At 40.5% G+C, this 18,441-nt stretch overlaps 1 protein-coding gene across 1 annotated transcript in view; it reads right to left on the reverse strand.

Moving 5' to 3' along the window:
* Positions 1 to 4,270: 4,270 nt before the first annotated feature.
* MS4A14 (membrane spanning 4-domains A14) overlaps positions 4,271 to 18,441 on the reverse strand; it is an 18,812-nt gene continuing 4,641 nt past the window's right edge. The window contains exons 3-6 of the mRNA XM_004389322.1: positions 17,528 to 17,578; positions 13,834 to 13,983; positions 11,067 to 11,165; positions 4,271 to 6,877 (exon numbers count right to left, since the gene is read on the reverse strand). Of these exons, the coding sequence (XP_004389379.1) occupies positions 4,271 to 6,877; positions 11,067 to 11,165; positions 13,834 to 13,983; positions 17,528 to 17,578 (2,907 nt within the window). The remainder of the gene's footprint in view (positions 6,878 to 11,066; positions 11,166 to 13,833; positions 13,984 to 17,527; positions 17,579 to 18,441) is intronic.

Here is an 18,441-nt window from a genome sequence, read left to right on the forward strand (position 1 = left end):
AAAGGGTAATATTTGTCTAGCGCATGGCTGAACTAGAGGGATTTGAAGCTCCTAATGGGTCTACTTGCTACTCAATGTAATCTTCTATGAGTCGTTGACTTTTTAAATTTTGAGTGTATAACTGTAATTATTAAAACCTTAAAAATGACTACTTTGGTTGCATGCATGGCAAGACAAGTTAACACATTAAACTGAAAAACGATGTGTTAGATTGAATTATTAACTTGATTTTTCCTCCTTTTTCCCCTGGGTGGCACAAATAGTTAAGTGCTTGACTACTAACTAAAAAGGTTGATGATCTGAACCCACTGAGAGGCACTGCAAAAGAAAGGCCTGCCAAGCTGCTTCTGAAAGGTCCCAGCCATGAAAACCCTATGGAGCACAGTTCTACTCTGAAACACATGGAGTCGCCATGAGTTGGAATCGACTCGCCTGCAATTGCTGCTGTATTAGTTTCACCCATTTGAGGTGTTAGGAAGAATTGTGGCTCCAAAGATTATTCCATGCCCTAATCCCCAGAACTGCATAAATATGATGAGATATTACAGTCATGAATATGTTACCTTACATGGCAAAAGGGACTTTACAAATGTACTTGAGGTTACTAATCAGTTGACTCTAAAGTAGGGAGATTATCCTGGATTACTTGGGTGGCCCAGTGTAATCACAGGACTCCTTACAAGCAAAAGCAGAAGCAGTGGAGGAAATCAGAGATGCAAAGTTTGAGAACGACTTGGCGTGCTATTGCTTGTTTGAAGATGAAGGGGGCCACATGAAAAGAAATGCAGGTGGCCTGTCAGAGCACAGAGCAGCCTCCAGCCGACAGCCAGCAAGGAAACAGGGACATCAGACCTACAGCTGCAAGGAACTGGATTCTTCCAACAATGAAGGAAGTTGGAAAAGATCTCTGGCCCCAGAACCACAGCCCCAGCTGATACTTTCAGTGGAGCCAGACTCTGAGCTGAGAACCTAGCCATGCTGTGCTGGATTTCTGACCTACAGAAACCGTGAGATAATAAAATTGTGTTGTTTTAAGCAATTGCATTTGTGGTAACTTGTTTCACAGCAATAGATAATACAAGGGAATAAAGCAAGATTTGACATTTTTGGCCTTAGTGACTCTGCCGCCCGCAGTAGGCTAAACCAAAACCAACCATACCCATTGCCGTCGAGTTGATTCCGACTCATGGTGATCCCATGTATTACAGAGTAGAACTACTCTGTAGGGTTTTCTTGGCTGTGATCTTTTGGAAGCATATCTCCAGGCCTTTCTTCTGTGGCGCCTTGAGTTGGGTTTGAACCACCGACCTTTAGATTAGTAGTCGAACGCAAACCGTTTGCACCACCCAAGGACCTTTACTTAAGTGTACGGGGGCTGGGAAATTTAATCTAGCTGTGGGATATTTAATCTAGCAAATCTATCAAAAAGAAAGAATACTGTGAACAACCTGCTCATTTTTACCACAGGAACTTGGGAGCTGTAGTTATAAGGCAGTAGCATCTGGAAATCAACTGTTCCCAATTTTTATAAAACAAGCCTAACAGATTTTAGGGGCAGACATATTACATTTGGTATAAGTTGGTTTTTTTTTTTTTTTTTTAGTTTGCCTTTAAGTCATAAATACTCCAGCTCCCTATAGCCCTATGCATCTTGCCTTATAGACAGCTAGCTCACACATTTGTTGTTGTGTGCCCTTGAGTCAGTTCTGACTCTACAACCCTATAGGAAACCCATAGGGTTTCCTAGGCAGAAATCTTTACGGGAGCAAATCACCAAGTCTTTTGTCCCTTGGAGCGGCTGGTGGGTTTGAACCACTGACCTTTCAGTTAGCAGCTGAGCGCATAACCATTGTGCCAACAGGGCTCCTTCAGTTCACACGTTAACTTTCCCTTACTGGTTCCAAGACATACTTGATTTTGTCAACTCCAGGCCCAGACTCATTAAAGGGACAGTATTAGGTGTCTCAGAAAGGGGATATAAGGGAGAGAATACCTTTGAAAAGCAGAGAGAGAAAAGTTGGATTCCTGGAAACTGGAAAAATTATGATGGCTCCTGGGGGCAATGGGAGCTTCTGACTTGCTCCTTGGAGGCCCTATCCCTGCTGTGGGATGGAAAGACAGCAGAGACTATGGTTTCTTACATTCTCACATTGTAAATCTAGACCCTAGGCACTGGATTCTTGCAATTTTGGAAATTCTTATGTCCCAAGTGTGGTACAAGTTCAGCAAGAAGCAGCAAGTTGTCAGGACACATAGGGGCTATATGAACTGGGACAATAGATTTCTCAGTGGTTACTGGTGTGGGCTGATGACAAGGAATAACCTCTTCCTTGGTACTATTTATTTAAGACCCCAGGACCCCGTGCATGTGTGCATGTAAGTGTAGGTGTGTATGCTGGTTGGACCTGGAGTTTGAATGTCCAATAATGATTGAGTAGGTTGGACTCTCAAAGAGACATTTTGGTGAAAAATTGTAAATATATACCTCTTGAACACCTGAGTTTGTGGACTGAATGTTAAATCCGTTATACATGTTATATACGTTAAACTGTACAAACAGGTGCTGATCTAGCTGAAGCAAAGAGCGAGTATTATTAGTATTATTCAGGGCAAGTTGAGTACAAAATGACATCCCTTCAGGAACTAGAGGCCAGCTTACCAAGATAGAGGTACTTTGGCAAACTCAGGAAGCTAAGCCTTACCACATGCACAAAGGCAGCAAAGAGCATATAGACAGTCTCCCCAGTGCTATAATTCATTATTCTACTACCCGTAATCACTTGACTCACCTCTAGGTGGAGAGTCCAGGCTCCCATTTGTGCTTTTAAAATGATTTATTGAATACCTAGTAGAAGCAAGGCTTTGTGCTGAATTCTGTAGAAAACACAAGTATGGCAAGAGTTGGGTTATTCCCACATAGGTGAAAGAAATATAAAAGTGTGATTTCCAAAGTTAAGGGAGTTAGGGAGAGATCCCTGGGAAATACCTACATTTAGAACACTGAAGGAGTAAAAGGAATTTTTGAAACAAACAGAGAAAAACACAGAAGCTGATGAGAGTGATGAAGACTGCAGAAAGAAGGGATGGCCAACAATCGCAAAAGTATCAAAGAGATCAAGGAGAACGAAGGTGAAAAAATGTGATTAGGCTTGGAGGGTGGAGGATAACTGACAGCTTTTAACACAATTTCCTTTGACCTCTGAGGATGAAATTATGTGTCATAAAGTTTGAGAAATTACAGGCAGTGAGTACAAATATATGGAAGGCAGCTGGAGTTTTACTCAACACCTTACAGTTTTGTCATTGTATCTGACAATTGCATCTCCACCTTCCCTGCCTCCTACTTCCTTCCCTGTCTATCTCTAAAACCAAAACATTGCCATCAAGTTGATTCTGACTCATGGAGTGACCCCACCTGTTAGAGTGGAGCTTCTGTTGCTGGACGGGTTTGAACTGCCAGCTTTTAGGTTAGTAACTGTTTGCACCACCCAAGGACCTCTACCAAAATCCAAACCAAACCCGTTGCCCTTGGGTCGATTCCGACCCATAACAGACTAGAACTGCCCCGTAGGATTTCCAAGGAGGTGGATTTGAACTGCTGATCTTTAAGTTAGCAGCCGTAGCTCTCAACCACTATGCCACCAGGGTTCCCCAAGGACCGCTAGGCATGTTTTAGTCTCCCTCCACCCACCTCATTAATAACTGACACAAACTTAGGGTGTACATCCTCAACACATAGATTTGCTGGGGGCGGGGGTAGGTGAGGAGTAAATGGGCAGGCTCAAAACAACAAAACAGGGGACTAGTGGGAGAGATTTTTATTCTTCCCTGACTCTTTTGATTCTTGAGCCCTTAGAGAGCCTTCAGACAAGACTTCTTCCTGGTTGGCTTACTGAATGAACCCCTATAATATATAAAAGAGGAGGTAAAAAATGTTAGCACCATAGAAAAATTGGTCCATTAAATATTAAGTTGTGAAATGAATTGGTGTTCATAAACTAAAACACTAACATTGATGACATAAAGAGTTTAAATGTGACTTATTCTGCCACCCTCAAAAAGTTCTGATATAGTGTTAATATTTGGTTTGTCGTCATTTTATTTTAATTAAGGACAAATCCTTTGAGTGTTCTGCATGCCTTTCATTTGCTGGTGAGTGAATAAGGTAGCAACCACAGTTCAGAACATAGGTTGGAGGAAACTATATTGTTTTTCCCTAATTTGGTTCCATTACTGAGGGGCAATGTGGTATTAGAGTATATTCTGCATGTTAGTCAGAATCTTCTGATTGCTGATCTTTTAGGCAATATGACGTAGAAGTTAAACCCAGATCTTCTTTGTATAAAGTTGAACATACTGAAGTGTTTTGTTGCACATCTTGTTCTGAACTTAAATTGGCTAAATAGGCAAAATATGTGTCTCGTTCTGCGTTTTGGCAGGAGGAAGAAGGAAAATTTGACCTCATGTTTTCTGATTGCAAGTCCCTTGGTTTTTGGCCTCTAGATTCTATGTACCCTGGTTTGATGTCTCTTGTTTGCATACTGTCTACTTGCATATCTTCTTTTCGTGTAACTCTGGATTGAAGGTCTTGTTGGAGCTTATCTTGACATTGACTGTCTTGAATTAGACCTTCTTGTAATTGCTGATCTAGGTTATGTCGGGCTAGGGTGTGCTGGGTTTGGGTTTTTTGGTATAAAGCTCTCTGCCTTAGGGCTTCTTTCTCTAGTAGATCCTGAGATTGCCAATTTAAGGAATTCTGCATTTCAGATTGCCATTCTTGTGCTTTCCAGTCTTTGTTCCTCCAGCCTTGAGTTATCCAGTCTTGGGATTGCTGGCAGAAAGATTGCCAGCCTTGGGTTTTCCAGTGTGGAGATTGCATTTTTGGGGGTTGCCAGTCTTGAGATTCATGGCTTTGTGATTTCCAATCTTCACATAGATTTTTTGGAGCTTTCTTCTGTTGAGCTTTTTGTCCCTTGGCTTGCGAATCTTTGAGTTTTTCCTTTGGGGATTGTTCCCCATCATCCTGCTGACATTTATCTTGTCCCTTTGGGGATTGCTGAGCTTCACCTTGCCCATGTTGGGATTGTTGCTTTGGGGATTGCTCCTCTTGGGCCTGCTGGTCTTCAGCTTGCTGATCTGGAGGTTGCTGCATTGTCATTTGCTTATCTATGGCTTGCCCATTTGAAGACTGTTTTGTTGGGGATTGCCAGCCTTTGCTTTGTGGGTCTAGGGATTTCCGCTTTGGGAATAGCCATTTTTTGATTTGCTGGTCTATGGATTTCCTCCTTGGGGATTTCTGGCCTTGGCTTTCCTGGTCTAGGGATTTACGCTTTGGGGATTTCTGGTGTTGGCGTTGCAGGTCTAGTGATCTCCTCTTTGGGGATTCCAAGCCTTTGTTTCGTCTTTCCAGGGAATGCCACTTTGAGGATTTCCTGACAGGGAATCCCTCTTCATTCCATTCTTGGGTCAGTAACATGACTTCTGATCTAATGTCTTGATATAATACATCTTTAAATTGCTGATCTGAGGACTGTACAACATGAGATGTTGGGGCTTGTACTGAAAGCTCTTGGGATGGTGTGTCTTTAGATGATGTATCTTGAGATAGAGTGTCTTGGGATGGCATGTTTTGGGATGTTGTGTCTTGGGATGGCATGTGTTGGGATGTGGAGTCTTCAGATAGTGTGTCTTGGATTGGCATGTATTGGGATGCCAGAATATGGGACTCTATGACATGAAGTGTTGGGCCTTCATATAGCAAGGCTTGGACTGGCAGAGTTTGGGATAGCGTGTCTTGGAAAAACAAACCTTGCATTGTAGGAACAAGGGGTCCTTCAATTTTTAGAGCTTGGGATTTTGGTACTTGATATGGCAGGGCATGGGATGGCAAATCTTGGAAAAGCAAAACTTGTGTTGTGGGAACAAGGGGTGCTTCAGTTACCTGGGCTTGGGATTCTTGAATTCGAGTTGGCAAAGAATGGGACGACCAGTCTTGGAAAAGCAAAACTTGCATTGTAGGGACAAGGGGCTCTTCAGTTTTTAGCATTTGGGATTCTGGGACTCGATAATGCAGGGTATACGATGGCAAGTCTTGGAAAAACAAAACTTGGGTTGTGGGAACAAGGGGCCCTTTCATTATCTGGGCTTGGGGTTCTGGGACTCGATATGGCCGGGCATGGGATGGTAAGTCTTGGAAAAGCAAAACTTGTGTTGTGGGAATAAGCGGCCCTTCAATTACCTCGGCCTGGGATTCTTGGACTTGAGTTGGCAGGGAATGGGATGGCATATGCTGAATAAACAAAACTTGCGTTGTAGGGACAAGGGGTGCTTTAATTTTCAGGACTTGGGATTCTAGGAATCGGATTTTTTGGAAATAGGACTGTAAAGACTGGGATAGAAAAACTTGGAGTGGCAAAGGTTGGGCCTGGAGCAATCGGATTTGCATTTTTAGAGGTTGTACCACAGCAGGTTGTAGGTCTTTACTTTCCGGATTTTCAACTGAATAGCCTGGTTGAATGTACATAATATTTTCTGAGGGCTTTTTCTCTAATGTGGGAGGCAGAGATCTCAGCTCAGTATCTTCCTCTAAAAGTCCAGAAGGTGGTGATGTATTTTCCTGGTGTTCATCTGGTATAGGTGTAGGTGTGTAGTCAGTTTCCCCGTTTCTGGTCTCTGGCTGTGGCCTGGGTTGGGAAGCTAAAGGGCTTCCCGAGACTCTTAACTTGAAGAAAGCATAGCCTCCAAAGAAAAAAGCGTGTGTGTTTGTTACATCATCACTGGAAGACTCTTCTTGAAGCTCAAATTGTAATTGGGTATTTGCTTCTGGGGCAGGCAGTTCATTATTTTGAGCAACATCCGAAGGCAAGAAAAACACAGTCTATAAAACCAAGGAGGAGGGGAAGAAACATTAATATGACAAAATCATCTGTGATGTTCTTTTCTTCTTGTACTCCTAAATTATTTTTCATCTCTGCCTTAAGATAGTCGACTGAAAATAGAATCTAAATTAAGAGATAGAAAATAAATATCACTTCTGCCCTTACCATCAACTCATTGGTTTTATTTTGAACATGTTATCATCCCTCATTATCTAAAACATTCAGTAAGGGAATTTAAATATGATTATCTGAAATATTTCTTCCATACTTAATATTATACATTTTAAATCATCCATTTAATATTCATATATTTAGTTTTAATCTATATTTATTCATCACTTACTAGTTAAGCTAGATGCTGTGTATCAAAGATAATTAGATGTATGTGTTGCCTTTATAGTCCTCACAATCATGGGTGGACTGACATATAGATAACAGTACAATTCAGCAAATGCTATTATAGAAATTGATACTGAGTATTTTATGGGAACATAGATGAAGCTGTAATTCTGAGACAGCCAGGAAATGCTGCACAGTGGTGACAGTTGACCTATATCTTGATGAATGACTAAGAGTTCTTCAGGCAGAAAATGTAACCTGAAGTAAATTAGGAGTCAAAATCAAGGTAGAGGAAACAGTGGAAGCAGTAAGTGCAAAAACTACAAGTTTGTGATACACCGTGGTGTGATGTGAGATGGTAAGCAGTTAAACATTGTTAGATAGTTTCCTAAGCTAGGAAATTCAGGTTTTCCCTTATAGACAAAAGGGATCTGTTGGAGTTTTTTAAACAGCTAAATGACAGCATCAGGTACAACCTTTAGTCAATCCCTCCAATCCCCCACCCCACCCCACCCCCTTTTTGGGAAGGAGTTATTTACAGCCCAACCTGCTAATTTTTGGCAGCCTGTGCCCTTGATGGGGTCATTTATAGAGTAGGAATAGACTACCTGCTCTTTCAATGAAGTGATCAGAACTCTGAGTGATTAAAGATTTAGTTATGGTTACCTAGTTGGTTGGAAAATCCTCACAACTGGACTGATAAACGACATTATGATAAATGGAGAAAAAATGGAAGTTGTCAAGGATTTCATTCTTCTTGGGTCAACAATCAATGCCTATGGAAGCAGCAGTTAAGAAATCAAGTGATGTAGTGCATTGATCAAATCTTCTGCAAAAAGCTTGCTTAAAGTTTTAAAAAGCAAAGATATCATTTTGATGACTTAAGTGTGCCTGACCCAAGTCAGTTGCCTCATATGCATGCAAAAACTTGACAATGACAAAGGAAGACAGAAGAACTGATGCATTTGAATTGTGCTGTTGGTGAAGAATATTAAATGTATTTTGAACTGCCAGAAGAATGAACAAATCAGCCTTAGAAGAAATACAATCAACTTGCTCCTTAGGATCAAGGATGGTGAGACTTCATCTCACTTACTTTGGACATGTCATCAGGAGGGACCAAGGTGCCATGACAGTGGGGGAAAATTTTGCATTTTCAACAAATAGTGCTGAAACAACTGGATATGTCTATGCAGGGGGACATTAACTTATAACCTTACTTCACACTATACACAAAAATTAACTCCAAATACATCAGAGACCTAAACATAAAAACTAAGACTATAAAACTACTAGAAGAAAATACAGGAGAAAATTTTTATGATTTGGGGATAGTCAAAGCTTTGTTAGAACACAAAAAGTACTAATCATAAAAGGAAAAAAAATGATAAATTGCACTTCATCAAAATTAAAAACCTCTGCTCTTTGAAAGACACTATTAAGAAAATGAAAAGGCAAGCACAAACTGGAAAAATATTAGCAATACTTACATCTGAAAAAGGACTTATATTAAGAATCTATTATGCTGTTATAATTCAGTAATGAGAAGATAAACAATCTAATAAAAACTGGCTAAACCTGTGGGCAGCCATCTAAGATACTCCCCTGGTCTCACCACTTCAGGAGCAAGGGAGAATAAAGAGAACAAGACAGAAGGGAAAGATTAGTCCAAAGGACTGATGGACCACAACTACCATGGCCTCCACCAGACTGAGTCTAGTACAACTTGATGGTGCCTGGCTACCACCACTGACTGCTCTGACAGGGATCACGAAAGGTCCCGGACAGAGCTGGAGAAAAATGTAGAACAAAATTCTAACTCATAGAAAAAGACCAGACTTACTGGCCTGACACAGACTGAAGAAACCCTGAGAGTATGGCCCCTGGACACCCTTTTAGCTCAGTAATGAAATTACTCCTGAGGTTCACCATTCAGCGAAAGATGAGACAGCCCTATAAAACAAAATGAGACTAGTGGGGCACGACAGTCCAGGGACAAGGACTAGAAGGCAGGAGGGGACAGGAAAGCTGGTAGTAGGGAACCCAAGGTTGAGAAGAGAAAGTGTTGATATGTCTTAGGGTTGTTAACCATTGTCATAAAACAATATGTGTACTAACTGTTTAATGAGAAACTATTTGTTCTGTAAACCTTCATCTAAAGTACAATAAAAACAAACAAACAAACAAAAAAACCTGGCTAAAGATTTGAACAGAACACATCTCAAAAAAAGATGTACAAATGGATAATAAACACATAGAAAGATTCTAATCATCATTAGTGATGAGGAAAATGCAAAGTAAAACTGTAAGAGATACCACTACACCCTCACTATAATAGATAAATTGTTAATGTGACTGACAATTCCTAGTACTGATGACAATATGGAGCAAGAGGAACTCTCCTATATTGCTGATGAGAATGCAAAATGGTACAGCCACTTTGGAGAACTGTTTGGCATTTTCTTACAGAGTTTAAACATACTTACCTTATGACCTAGCAATTGAATCCTGAACACTACACTTCCAGAGAAATGAAAACATATATTCACAAAAAGACTTGTGTTTAAATGCTCATAGCAACTTCATTGGTAGTAGTCAGAACCGAGAACAATCCAAATGCCCATTAAGAGGCGAATGAATAAACAAATTGTGGTGTACCCATAAAACAGATACTATTCAACAATTAAAAGGCATGAACTACTGATGCTGAGGGAAAGAAGCCAGACACAGAAGAAGACTTACTTAGGATTCCATGTATATGAAATTCTAGAAAGTCAAAACTAATCCATGGTGACACATGATATTGACTGCAGAGGGGCTTAAGGGAACTTTCTGAGGTCATGGGAATGTGCTATATCTTGGTTGTGATGTAGCTAAACAGGTGTATACAATTAGTCAAAACATATTAAACTGTACACTTAAATGAGTGCGTTTTATTGTTTATTAGTTATACTTCCATAAAGTTGCTTGAGAATTTATGCTAAGGAGCCCTCATGGCACAATGGTTAAACACTTGGCTGGTAACTGAAAGGTTGGCGGTTTGAACCCACCAGCCGCTTTCTGCAGGAGAAGAGACCTGGTGATCTGCTCCTGTAAAGATTACAGTCTAGGAAACCCTACGGGGAAGTTCTACTTTGTCCTACAGGATTGCTATGAGTCAGAATCGACTCGCCGACAGAAAACAAATTTATACTTCTATAAAAAAGAAAAAAGAAAAGAAAAGCCTGAAACAGGGCCTGAAGCTGCTGTCGTGTGATATTAGAGAGGTCATTTAACCTCTGTGCCTTGTTGTTAGGTTGGTTCCACTCACAGCGACTCTGTGCCTTCGTCCCATCATATGTAGAATAAAGGTGCTATAATAGTTTTGTTAAGATTAAGTGAGCTCAAACTAAGAGCTTAGAACAGTGACTGACATACTAAACATTCAATAAATGTTAGCTATAACTATTCATTATTGTAAACTGTATTAGTATTACTGTTAATATTTCTCCTTCTTCCTTTTTCTCTGGTGAGGGAATGATCCCACACACTCTGATGACGCAGATCAGTTTCCCATGTCACAGTAACTTGGGTTCCCATTAAGTCTGGTCTGTCATATATTTTGGCCAGTAGATAATGAGCTAGATCTGAACAGAGATGACTGTGGATGGCATATAGGGCAAGAAAGGGAAGCATAATGGTCCCCCAAAGCAGGGTGAGCGTTCAATCTTAAGCTTGCCCCTCCCTCACCTTCCTAAATTTAGACGTTTCAGTTCAGCATTGGAGCATGCTTCCCTGCCCATTAATAGGTCAGAGGTCACCTTGGAGTGTCCCGACAGGAATCTACTCTCATATCAACATTGAACGCACCTCATTTGACTTTGTCCAAGACTTGTATCTAAAGGTTGCGATGGTCACAGAGATGCTGAATTCTACTATGCTGGTGATCAGTAAGACTGACAAAATTCCCTGTGAATAATAAAGAGAAAGAAATAGTATTTGGCATGAAAGGTGTATCGTTTTAAAGGTATATCCCAAGGACCCCTTATACTCCGTGACTAAGTATGGGGAGACCCATACTTCAGATGCTTCTGTAACCATCAGAGGTTGCATACTTTCCATCCTCTGTCTTTATAACAAAGCAGGGATAACAAACTCCAATGCATATAAGGGCCAGGCGGTCATCCTAAATGAGTGAAACAGTTTGGATGCGGGGCGGGGGAGGAGAGTAGAGAAGAAAGGCATTTGTAGGAGATATCCATTACTCAGTTCAAGCCAGTTGCTGCCTTGTGGGGATACAGACCACAGGATGTCTGGTCTTTTTTTTTTCCGTAAGGAAGCTGGATATACATATTTTTTAATGTGTAAATTTCCAATTATTTATTCACCTGTGTGAACCCAATAGAACATATCTGCAGACTAGACTTAGCCTACAGATTGCCATTTTTCACACTCTGCTTTATGGCAATGTTTAGACTGAGAAACGACCGAGTATAGCAGGGTGTTCAAAAAGTTTAGACTCTGTAGCAGAAAAGAAACTGGGTACAACTTACTAGTTAAGTGTGACCTTAGATAAGTGACTGACTCTCTTTGAATCACGGTTTCTCCAGTTGTAAAGAAAGGACTAATAATATGCAACATAATACATTTGCTGTGTGGATTATATGTCTTTAAAGCATAGCACCATGTCTGGCAATAAGAGGTGCTGAGTAAACATTAGTTCCCCTTCCCTCATAGATGTTAACGAGGTTTCAGCTATCTGGTGGCTTTCCCCTTGCAACGCATGCAAAAACTTGGATATTCTCCATTCACTGGTTAAACTGAAATGTATGAAGTGCCTACTCTATGCAATTTACTGGCTTCAACCATTGAACATGACACAGCTGGTCCTGGTCTTTGCGGAGCTCACATTCATAGTAGGGAGACGGACAGTAACAAATAATTAGATAATATTTACTTAATTAAATTGTGGTAAGTGCTATGAAGAAGTATTAGGAGCTGTGGAGTTTGACCTGAGATTAAAACATCAGGAGGAGATAATTAGGTAGGTAAGAAAGAGTGGGCACTGGGCTGGGGAGCATTCCAAGCAGGAAGAAGCTGGCCTTAGAATCTGGGGAAGTGGGTACTGGACACATGTAGGAATTCCAGGAAGTGGCTGGAGTGGGGAGTTAGAAAGATAAGGGCCTGTGATAATGGTGGAAAGATACGTGCTATAGGATCTTGTAAGCCTTTTAATATCTGGATCTTATGCCTATGTTTAGCAGAAGCCATTGAGTAATGTGCTCAGATTTGCATTTTTAAATGCAATATATTCTGGCTGCACTATAGACAACGGATTGGTTCTTTGGGACAAAGGTGAGTCCAAGAGATGTCTAAAGCCCACTGTTCTGGCTTTATTATCTTATTTATGACTTTGGGGTTATGGCAGGGAATCATGGAGTTATACAAGTAAAGTCTAGAAGCAGATTTTCTGATTCTGTATGCAGGTAACTAATCCTACAACCCTCATTCATGGCATGAAGCAGTCAAGCAGAGTTTCATATGTCTGCAGATTTAACCCTTTCAGTATACCAGTTTCTTCCTGAGTAAAAATTATAATGCTGCATGGTGCTCTTGTGTGATGTTCAATTAGGGCAGAATTTTGTCCCTAATATTGGTTTCTGGTTTTTCTTAGTAACCCTTTATGAGTCTGCAATTCTGGAAGTTATCTCAGAACATGAGAGGGTTTAAGGCCAACTTCAATGAGTGATTGTGTGAATTAAGCAAGATCACATATGCAATAACTGATAACTGTTTTCCCTTTCCTTCTTGTTGAAGGAGACAATTTCCCAAGATTCCACAGCATTTTCATCCAAATAGCCTCAAATCTCATTAAAATCCTAGGACTCAAGATTTCAAGGTACAGTTGATGGAAATGGAATAAAAGCCCAGGCAGCACTTACCTGGGGAGCTAGAGGGAAAGGATGATTGGAATCATTGACATTCTAAAAAACATTGGCATTGATTAATCGTGAGACAACTACTTAAAGTTGCAGCTACAATTCTATTTCCTGATAAAGAATAGAGCTTATCTGCTTTCATGAATAAAACTGCTGAATTTATATAAACTGGCATGTCCTAAAATTATTAAAGTATTTTGCTTTATTAAGTGGCTTAAACACCCCACACTGTACTTTCTATTTATTTTAGTGTTAATTGAGCACGTTTTTAGATTATTCTGTTCCTCATTAATGCTGAAAAGGTAGTACTTAATCCAACTGACGTCAATAATAAGAGTAATAGCTAAAACCTATTGACTGGTTACAGTGTGCCAGGTACTGTTCTTATTCAATCCTCACAACAGCCCAATGAGGTAGGTATTCTTATTATCTCTATTTTCCAGAAAAGGAAAACTGAGACTCAGAAAATATTCGCCTAAGGTTGCAAGCTTATAAACGACAGAATCAGGATTCAAATCCAGACAATATGACTCCTGAGTCATCTTAATCATCATCTCACAGCATGCTTCTCAAATGTCAGTTCAAATGCTGACACAGTCTTATCTTAACTGTTGGAATGAAAATTTAGGAGTCATTGTATTATGAACACAGTTCAGGTAAGATCATACAGATTCATCATACAAAATAAGACCACTTACAATCAAGAGTGTTCTACCTATAACACATATTCCTTCAAGGGAAGGCGTCTGGCAGAACTCGTGTTGATCTTTATAGCTGATAATTGTGAGAATAATCCCAGCTATCGCGATGAAGGAACTGATAACATTCATGACAATGGCACTTTGCCCCTGGAAAATAGTTATAAACAAACAAATAAATATCAAACACCTTGAAAGAAATTCCTAGTGCCTTCAAGTCAGAGGCTTGGTGGCGTAGTGGTTAAGAGCTTGGCTGCTAACCTAAAGATCAGCAGTTTGAATCTACCAGCTGCTCCTTGGAAACCCTCTGGGTCAGTTCTGCTCTGTCCTGTAGAGTCACTATGAGTTGGAATCGACTCAATAGCAACAGGTTTTTTTTTGTTTTTGTTTTTTTATGTTTCCAGATACCTCTTAGGGATGAATTGCTCTGTCAGGTCAATATGCTTGGAAGGCTTGGTTGGTTATGCCATGATTCATCAAAGTCAAAAGACAAACCAAGTTTTAGAATGGACCAGAGTGCCGAGAAAGGGAGTGGGTAGAGAGAGGAGTTCTCTACAGTTAATGCTAAAGGAAATTTTCATCGTATCCTGATGTGTTATTGTTCATAAACTGTAAGCAGAATGAGATGGATTGAAACAGTGGCTGCAACAATGCACCCAAAGAGCAATGGTTGTGAGGATGGTGCAGGACTGGGCAACATTTCCTTGTATTATATATAATATCGCTGTGAATGGGAGCTGACTTCATGGCACCTAACAACAACATCAACAAGAAGCAGAACTGTGAGGCAGAAAACATTCTGGCTTTGAAATTAGACCTGATTTTTAAGTCCTGGCTTTACTAGGACCTTGTGCAAGTTACCTAAACTCTTGGAATCTCAATTTCTACCTTTTAAAAATGAGAGGGCAGCTTCTGTCCGGAGGCAGGATGAGAAGGCAGGAAGGGACAGGAACTGGAACCCAGGGTGGAAAGGGGAAGTGTGCTGTCACATTGTGGGGATTGCAACTAATGTCACAAAACAATATGTGTATAAATTTTTGTATGAGAAATTAACTTGAGCTGTAAACTTTCACCTAAAGCACACACACACACACACAAAAAAAAAAAACAAAAAACAAACAAACAAACAAAAATAAATGAGAGTGATGACACCTAACTTTAGGGTACCAAACGAACAAACCTGTTGCCATTGAGTCGATTCTGACTCACGGTGACCCTGTAGGACAGAATAGAACTGCCCCATAGCGTTTTCAAGGAGCAGCTGGTGGATTCGAACTGCCGACATTTTGGTTAGCAGTCGAGTTCTTAACCTTTTTTTTTTAACTTTAGGATAGCATCTATTTATTCATTTCATAAACATTTAGTGCACACTATGTGTCAGGCACTGCGCTAGGCCCCGGGGACACAAAGATGATCAAGATGGATGATGTCCTGCCTCCGTGTATCTTACCTTCCCCAGAAGGACTCAAAATAATAATCAAATAAATCACTAACATATTTGCAGATGGTAACACATTTGAACTGGGTTTTAAAAGTTTCCTTTCTTGATCTAAGTGTTCTAATGTGGAAGGTATAAAAAATTCAGATTGCCCCCTTCCATTTTCTTTACTCACTCTTATTGTTTTATTTTTATTTTTGTATGTCTCAATTCCTTCAAAGGGAGGGGGCATTTTATTCATCTCTTCATACCCACTCCCCAAACAGCTATTGCTCTTTTAAAGGAAAAAAAAAAAGAAAACGTCTCATCTGAATTCAGTGGTTATTTACTCTACATTTATTGATTGCATAATGTCTGTTGTGGTGGGAAAAGCAATGATGCGTTTACACATCCTGTCCTGTCCGGAGGCAGTTTGGGACTTAGTGTGGCAGGCCTTGGAAGTCAACCTCTCACTTAATGCTTACCCAAGCATAGGTCTTTACTGCAAGCAGGCATTTTAGCAGAAAATGTACAGCGGTATACAGATATGCCATCTCTCTTGATAGTCCTTTGCTCTCTCAAGGCCCTGTTTTGGCTCTATAGGAGTATTTTGTTAGCTAAAGTGTTCATGTGTAATGGTTAATTTTATGTGTCAGCTTGGCTAGGCTATGGCTGCCAGTGGTTTTGCCAAACACTAGACTACTTGCTGTTCCCTAATGTAATCAAATGCAGTGTAATGTAATCATCTTCCATAATGTGATCTAGTGTAATGTGATAAATCAATCAGTTGAAAGGGGAATTCCTTAAGGTGTGGTCTACCTTCAGACTATAAATTGGTATTTTGGCAAAATCCCCTCTCTCTCTCAGCTCTGAACTCTTCGCATCACCTGACCTACGAATCTTGGGACACAAGCCTGCAGAAATCTCCAGCCTATGGCCTGACCTACAGATTTTGGATTTTCTAGCCCCACAATTGCATGAGCCAATCCCTTGAAGTAAATCTCTCTCTCTTTCTTTATACATATATATATGTATACACGTCTCATTGGTTCTGTTTCTCTAGAGAACCCTGACTAAGACACTAGGTAAGCAATCTCTCACGTCGATCGTGCTTTACAATTTACAAAGAACATACTCAGCCTAAGTCTCAGCTGATCCTCACTACAGTTTTGTGATGTAGGCAGGGCACTTTTTATTCCTGCTGTATAGATGAAAGAGGTTTTGGGATTAAATGGTTGTGAGCAATCCTGCAGTTAGTGGAAGAACTGCATCTGAAAGCCAGGATTTCTGATGCTCCATTAAGCATTCCTACCACTCTGCATCCTGCCTGCCTCCAGCTACACAGCTCTCATGGGGCCAGGGAGAAGTCCATCTTGACCTTAGAATGATTCTCATCTCTGAGAGGAAGTCAATACATAGAAAACAGCCATTGGGGCTTCATCTGCACTGTCTGCCTTTACCTGCGCAGGTAGAGAGAGAGATGGGTGCATTCTTCCCCTGAGAGCTTCCCTATGGCATGTAGCTGTCCCCTGAGGACATTCATTGGAAGGGGTCAGGAGGACAGAGTTAAAATAGCTTTGAGAAAAGGCACACATTTCCAGGGACTTAAAAAATCAGAGTGGTTAGAAGGGAGTACTAACATTTAAGTGTCATCGTGCCTTTTACATATGTTCTCATGAAATCCTCAAAATAACCATTAGAAGGAGGTACTTTTCCCTTCAACTTCACATAGCAATGAGTGATAACCTTGATTCAACTCTAGATTCATCTTTCCTTTATACCTCAGGCAGGCCCCAAAGGAAGCCTCTGCTGGTGTGGTTGGGGGGTCACTGGAGTCCTGGGATAGGTTTTCATTAGAGCAGGGCTTCTCAACCTTGGAACTATAGACATTTTGAGCCAGATACTTATTTGTTGTGGGGGTTGTCCTGTGCATTGTGAGATGTTTAGAAACATCTCTGGTTCTGACAACTAAAAATGTCTTCAGACATTGTCAAAAATTTCCTAGAGGGAAAAAATCACCCCCAATTGGGTTAGAAGGATGTAGAGTGTTTCTAATAAGCAAGTATTTCAGTCTACTTGACCAGGGAAATGGGAACCAGTGACACATAGTGGGGCTAAGGAAGTGGTGACCTTGACAAATAGGAATGGTTTGAACTGCAAATTTGATGAATAAAGATTTTCCTGGGAGACCTTTTATTACTAAAGGCTTTGTACACAGAGATGATATAAAGCAAGTAGAAGATTTTAAATTATGGAGACATCACACATGGGACTTACCAGCCATTTTTCTGTCTTCTTGATTCCTGTAAGGTATCCTGCCAGAATAAACTGTCAAGAAGACAAGAGATTAAAGTTAATGGGTGATGTGTTTGATTACCTTGTAACAACCACATAAAGTGCCTAGTATCACCCAGGGTAAACGAGAATCCTGTCACCCAAAGTAGAGTTACTTCATTTTCTTAAGGTTCTGGGGATGGGAAACCCTCCTGTGGGAATGGGTATTGGATCTTGGACATCTCTGAGTCTTGGAATCTGAGGATCTCAAGGAGATGATGCAGGGAGCTTAAAGTCACTTTTGATACCTCCCTCCATTTCACTCCCTAGATTGGACCACCATGTTCTATCAGTTCTACCTCTGAGTCACTCTTAAAGTTGTTCATCTCTCTCCATCTTCACTGCTGCCTCTCTAGTCCAGGGCACTATCTCTCCTCCCTTGGATTATTGCAGCCTCCTCCCAATTGATACTCCCATGTCTGATGTTATCATCATTGAATTCACTCCCCACTCAGAAAACAGAATGATATTTTAAAAGAACAAAACTTCAAATGTTATTACCCTTTTGAAAAACTGGCAATGGATTCCCTTTGGTCTTGTATTAAAGTTTCACATTCTTAATATGACCACAAGGGCTGGCATGATCTGGTCACATTTTTTGGCTTCATTTTATGCCCCTACCACAGACTCATTGGTTTTGTTTTTGTTGCTCTTTCGCTCTTTAGCACATCAAGTTCTCCCTGTGCTCATGCTTTGCCCTTGCCTAGGATGCCTCATATGCATGTGAAAGCTGGACAATGAATAAGGAAGACCAAAGAAGAATTGATGCCTTTGAATTATGGTGTTGGTGAAGAATATTGAATACAGCATGAACTGTCAGAAGAAAAACAAGTATGTCTTGGAAGAAGCACAACCAG

This window comes from Trichechus manatus, unplaced genomic scaffold (genome assembly GCF_000243295.1).
Source record: "Trichechus manatus latirostris isolate Lorelei unplaced genomic scaffold, TriManLat1.0 scaffold00240, whole genome shotgun sequence".
Classification (NCBI taxonomy): domain Eukaryota; kingdom Metazoa; phylum Chordata; class Mammalia; order Sirenia; family Trichechidae; genus Trichechus; species Trichechus manatus.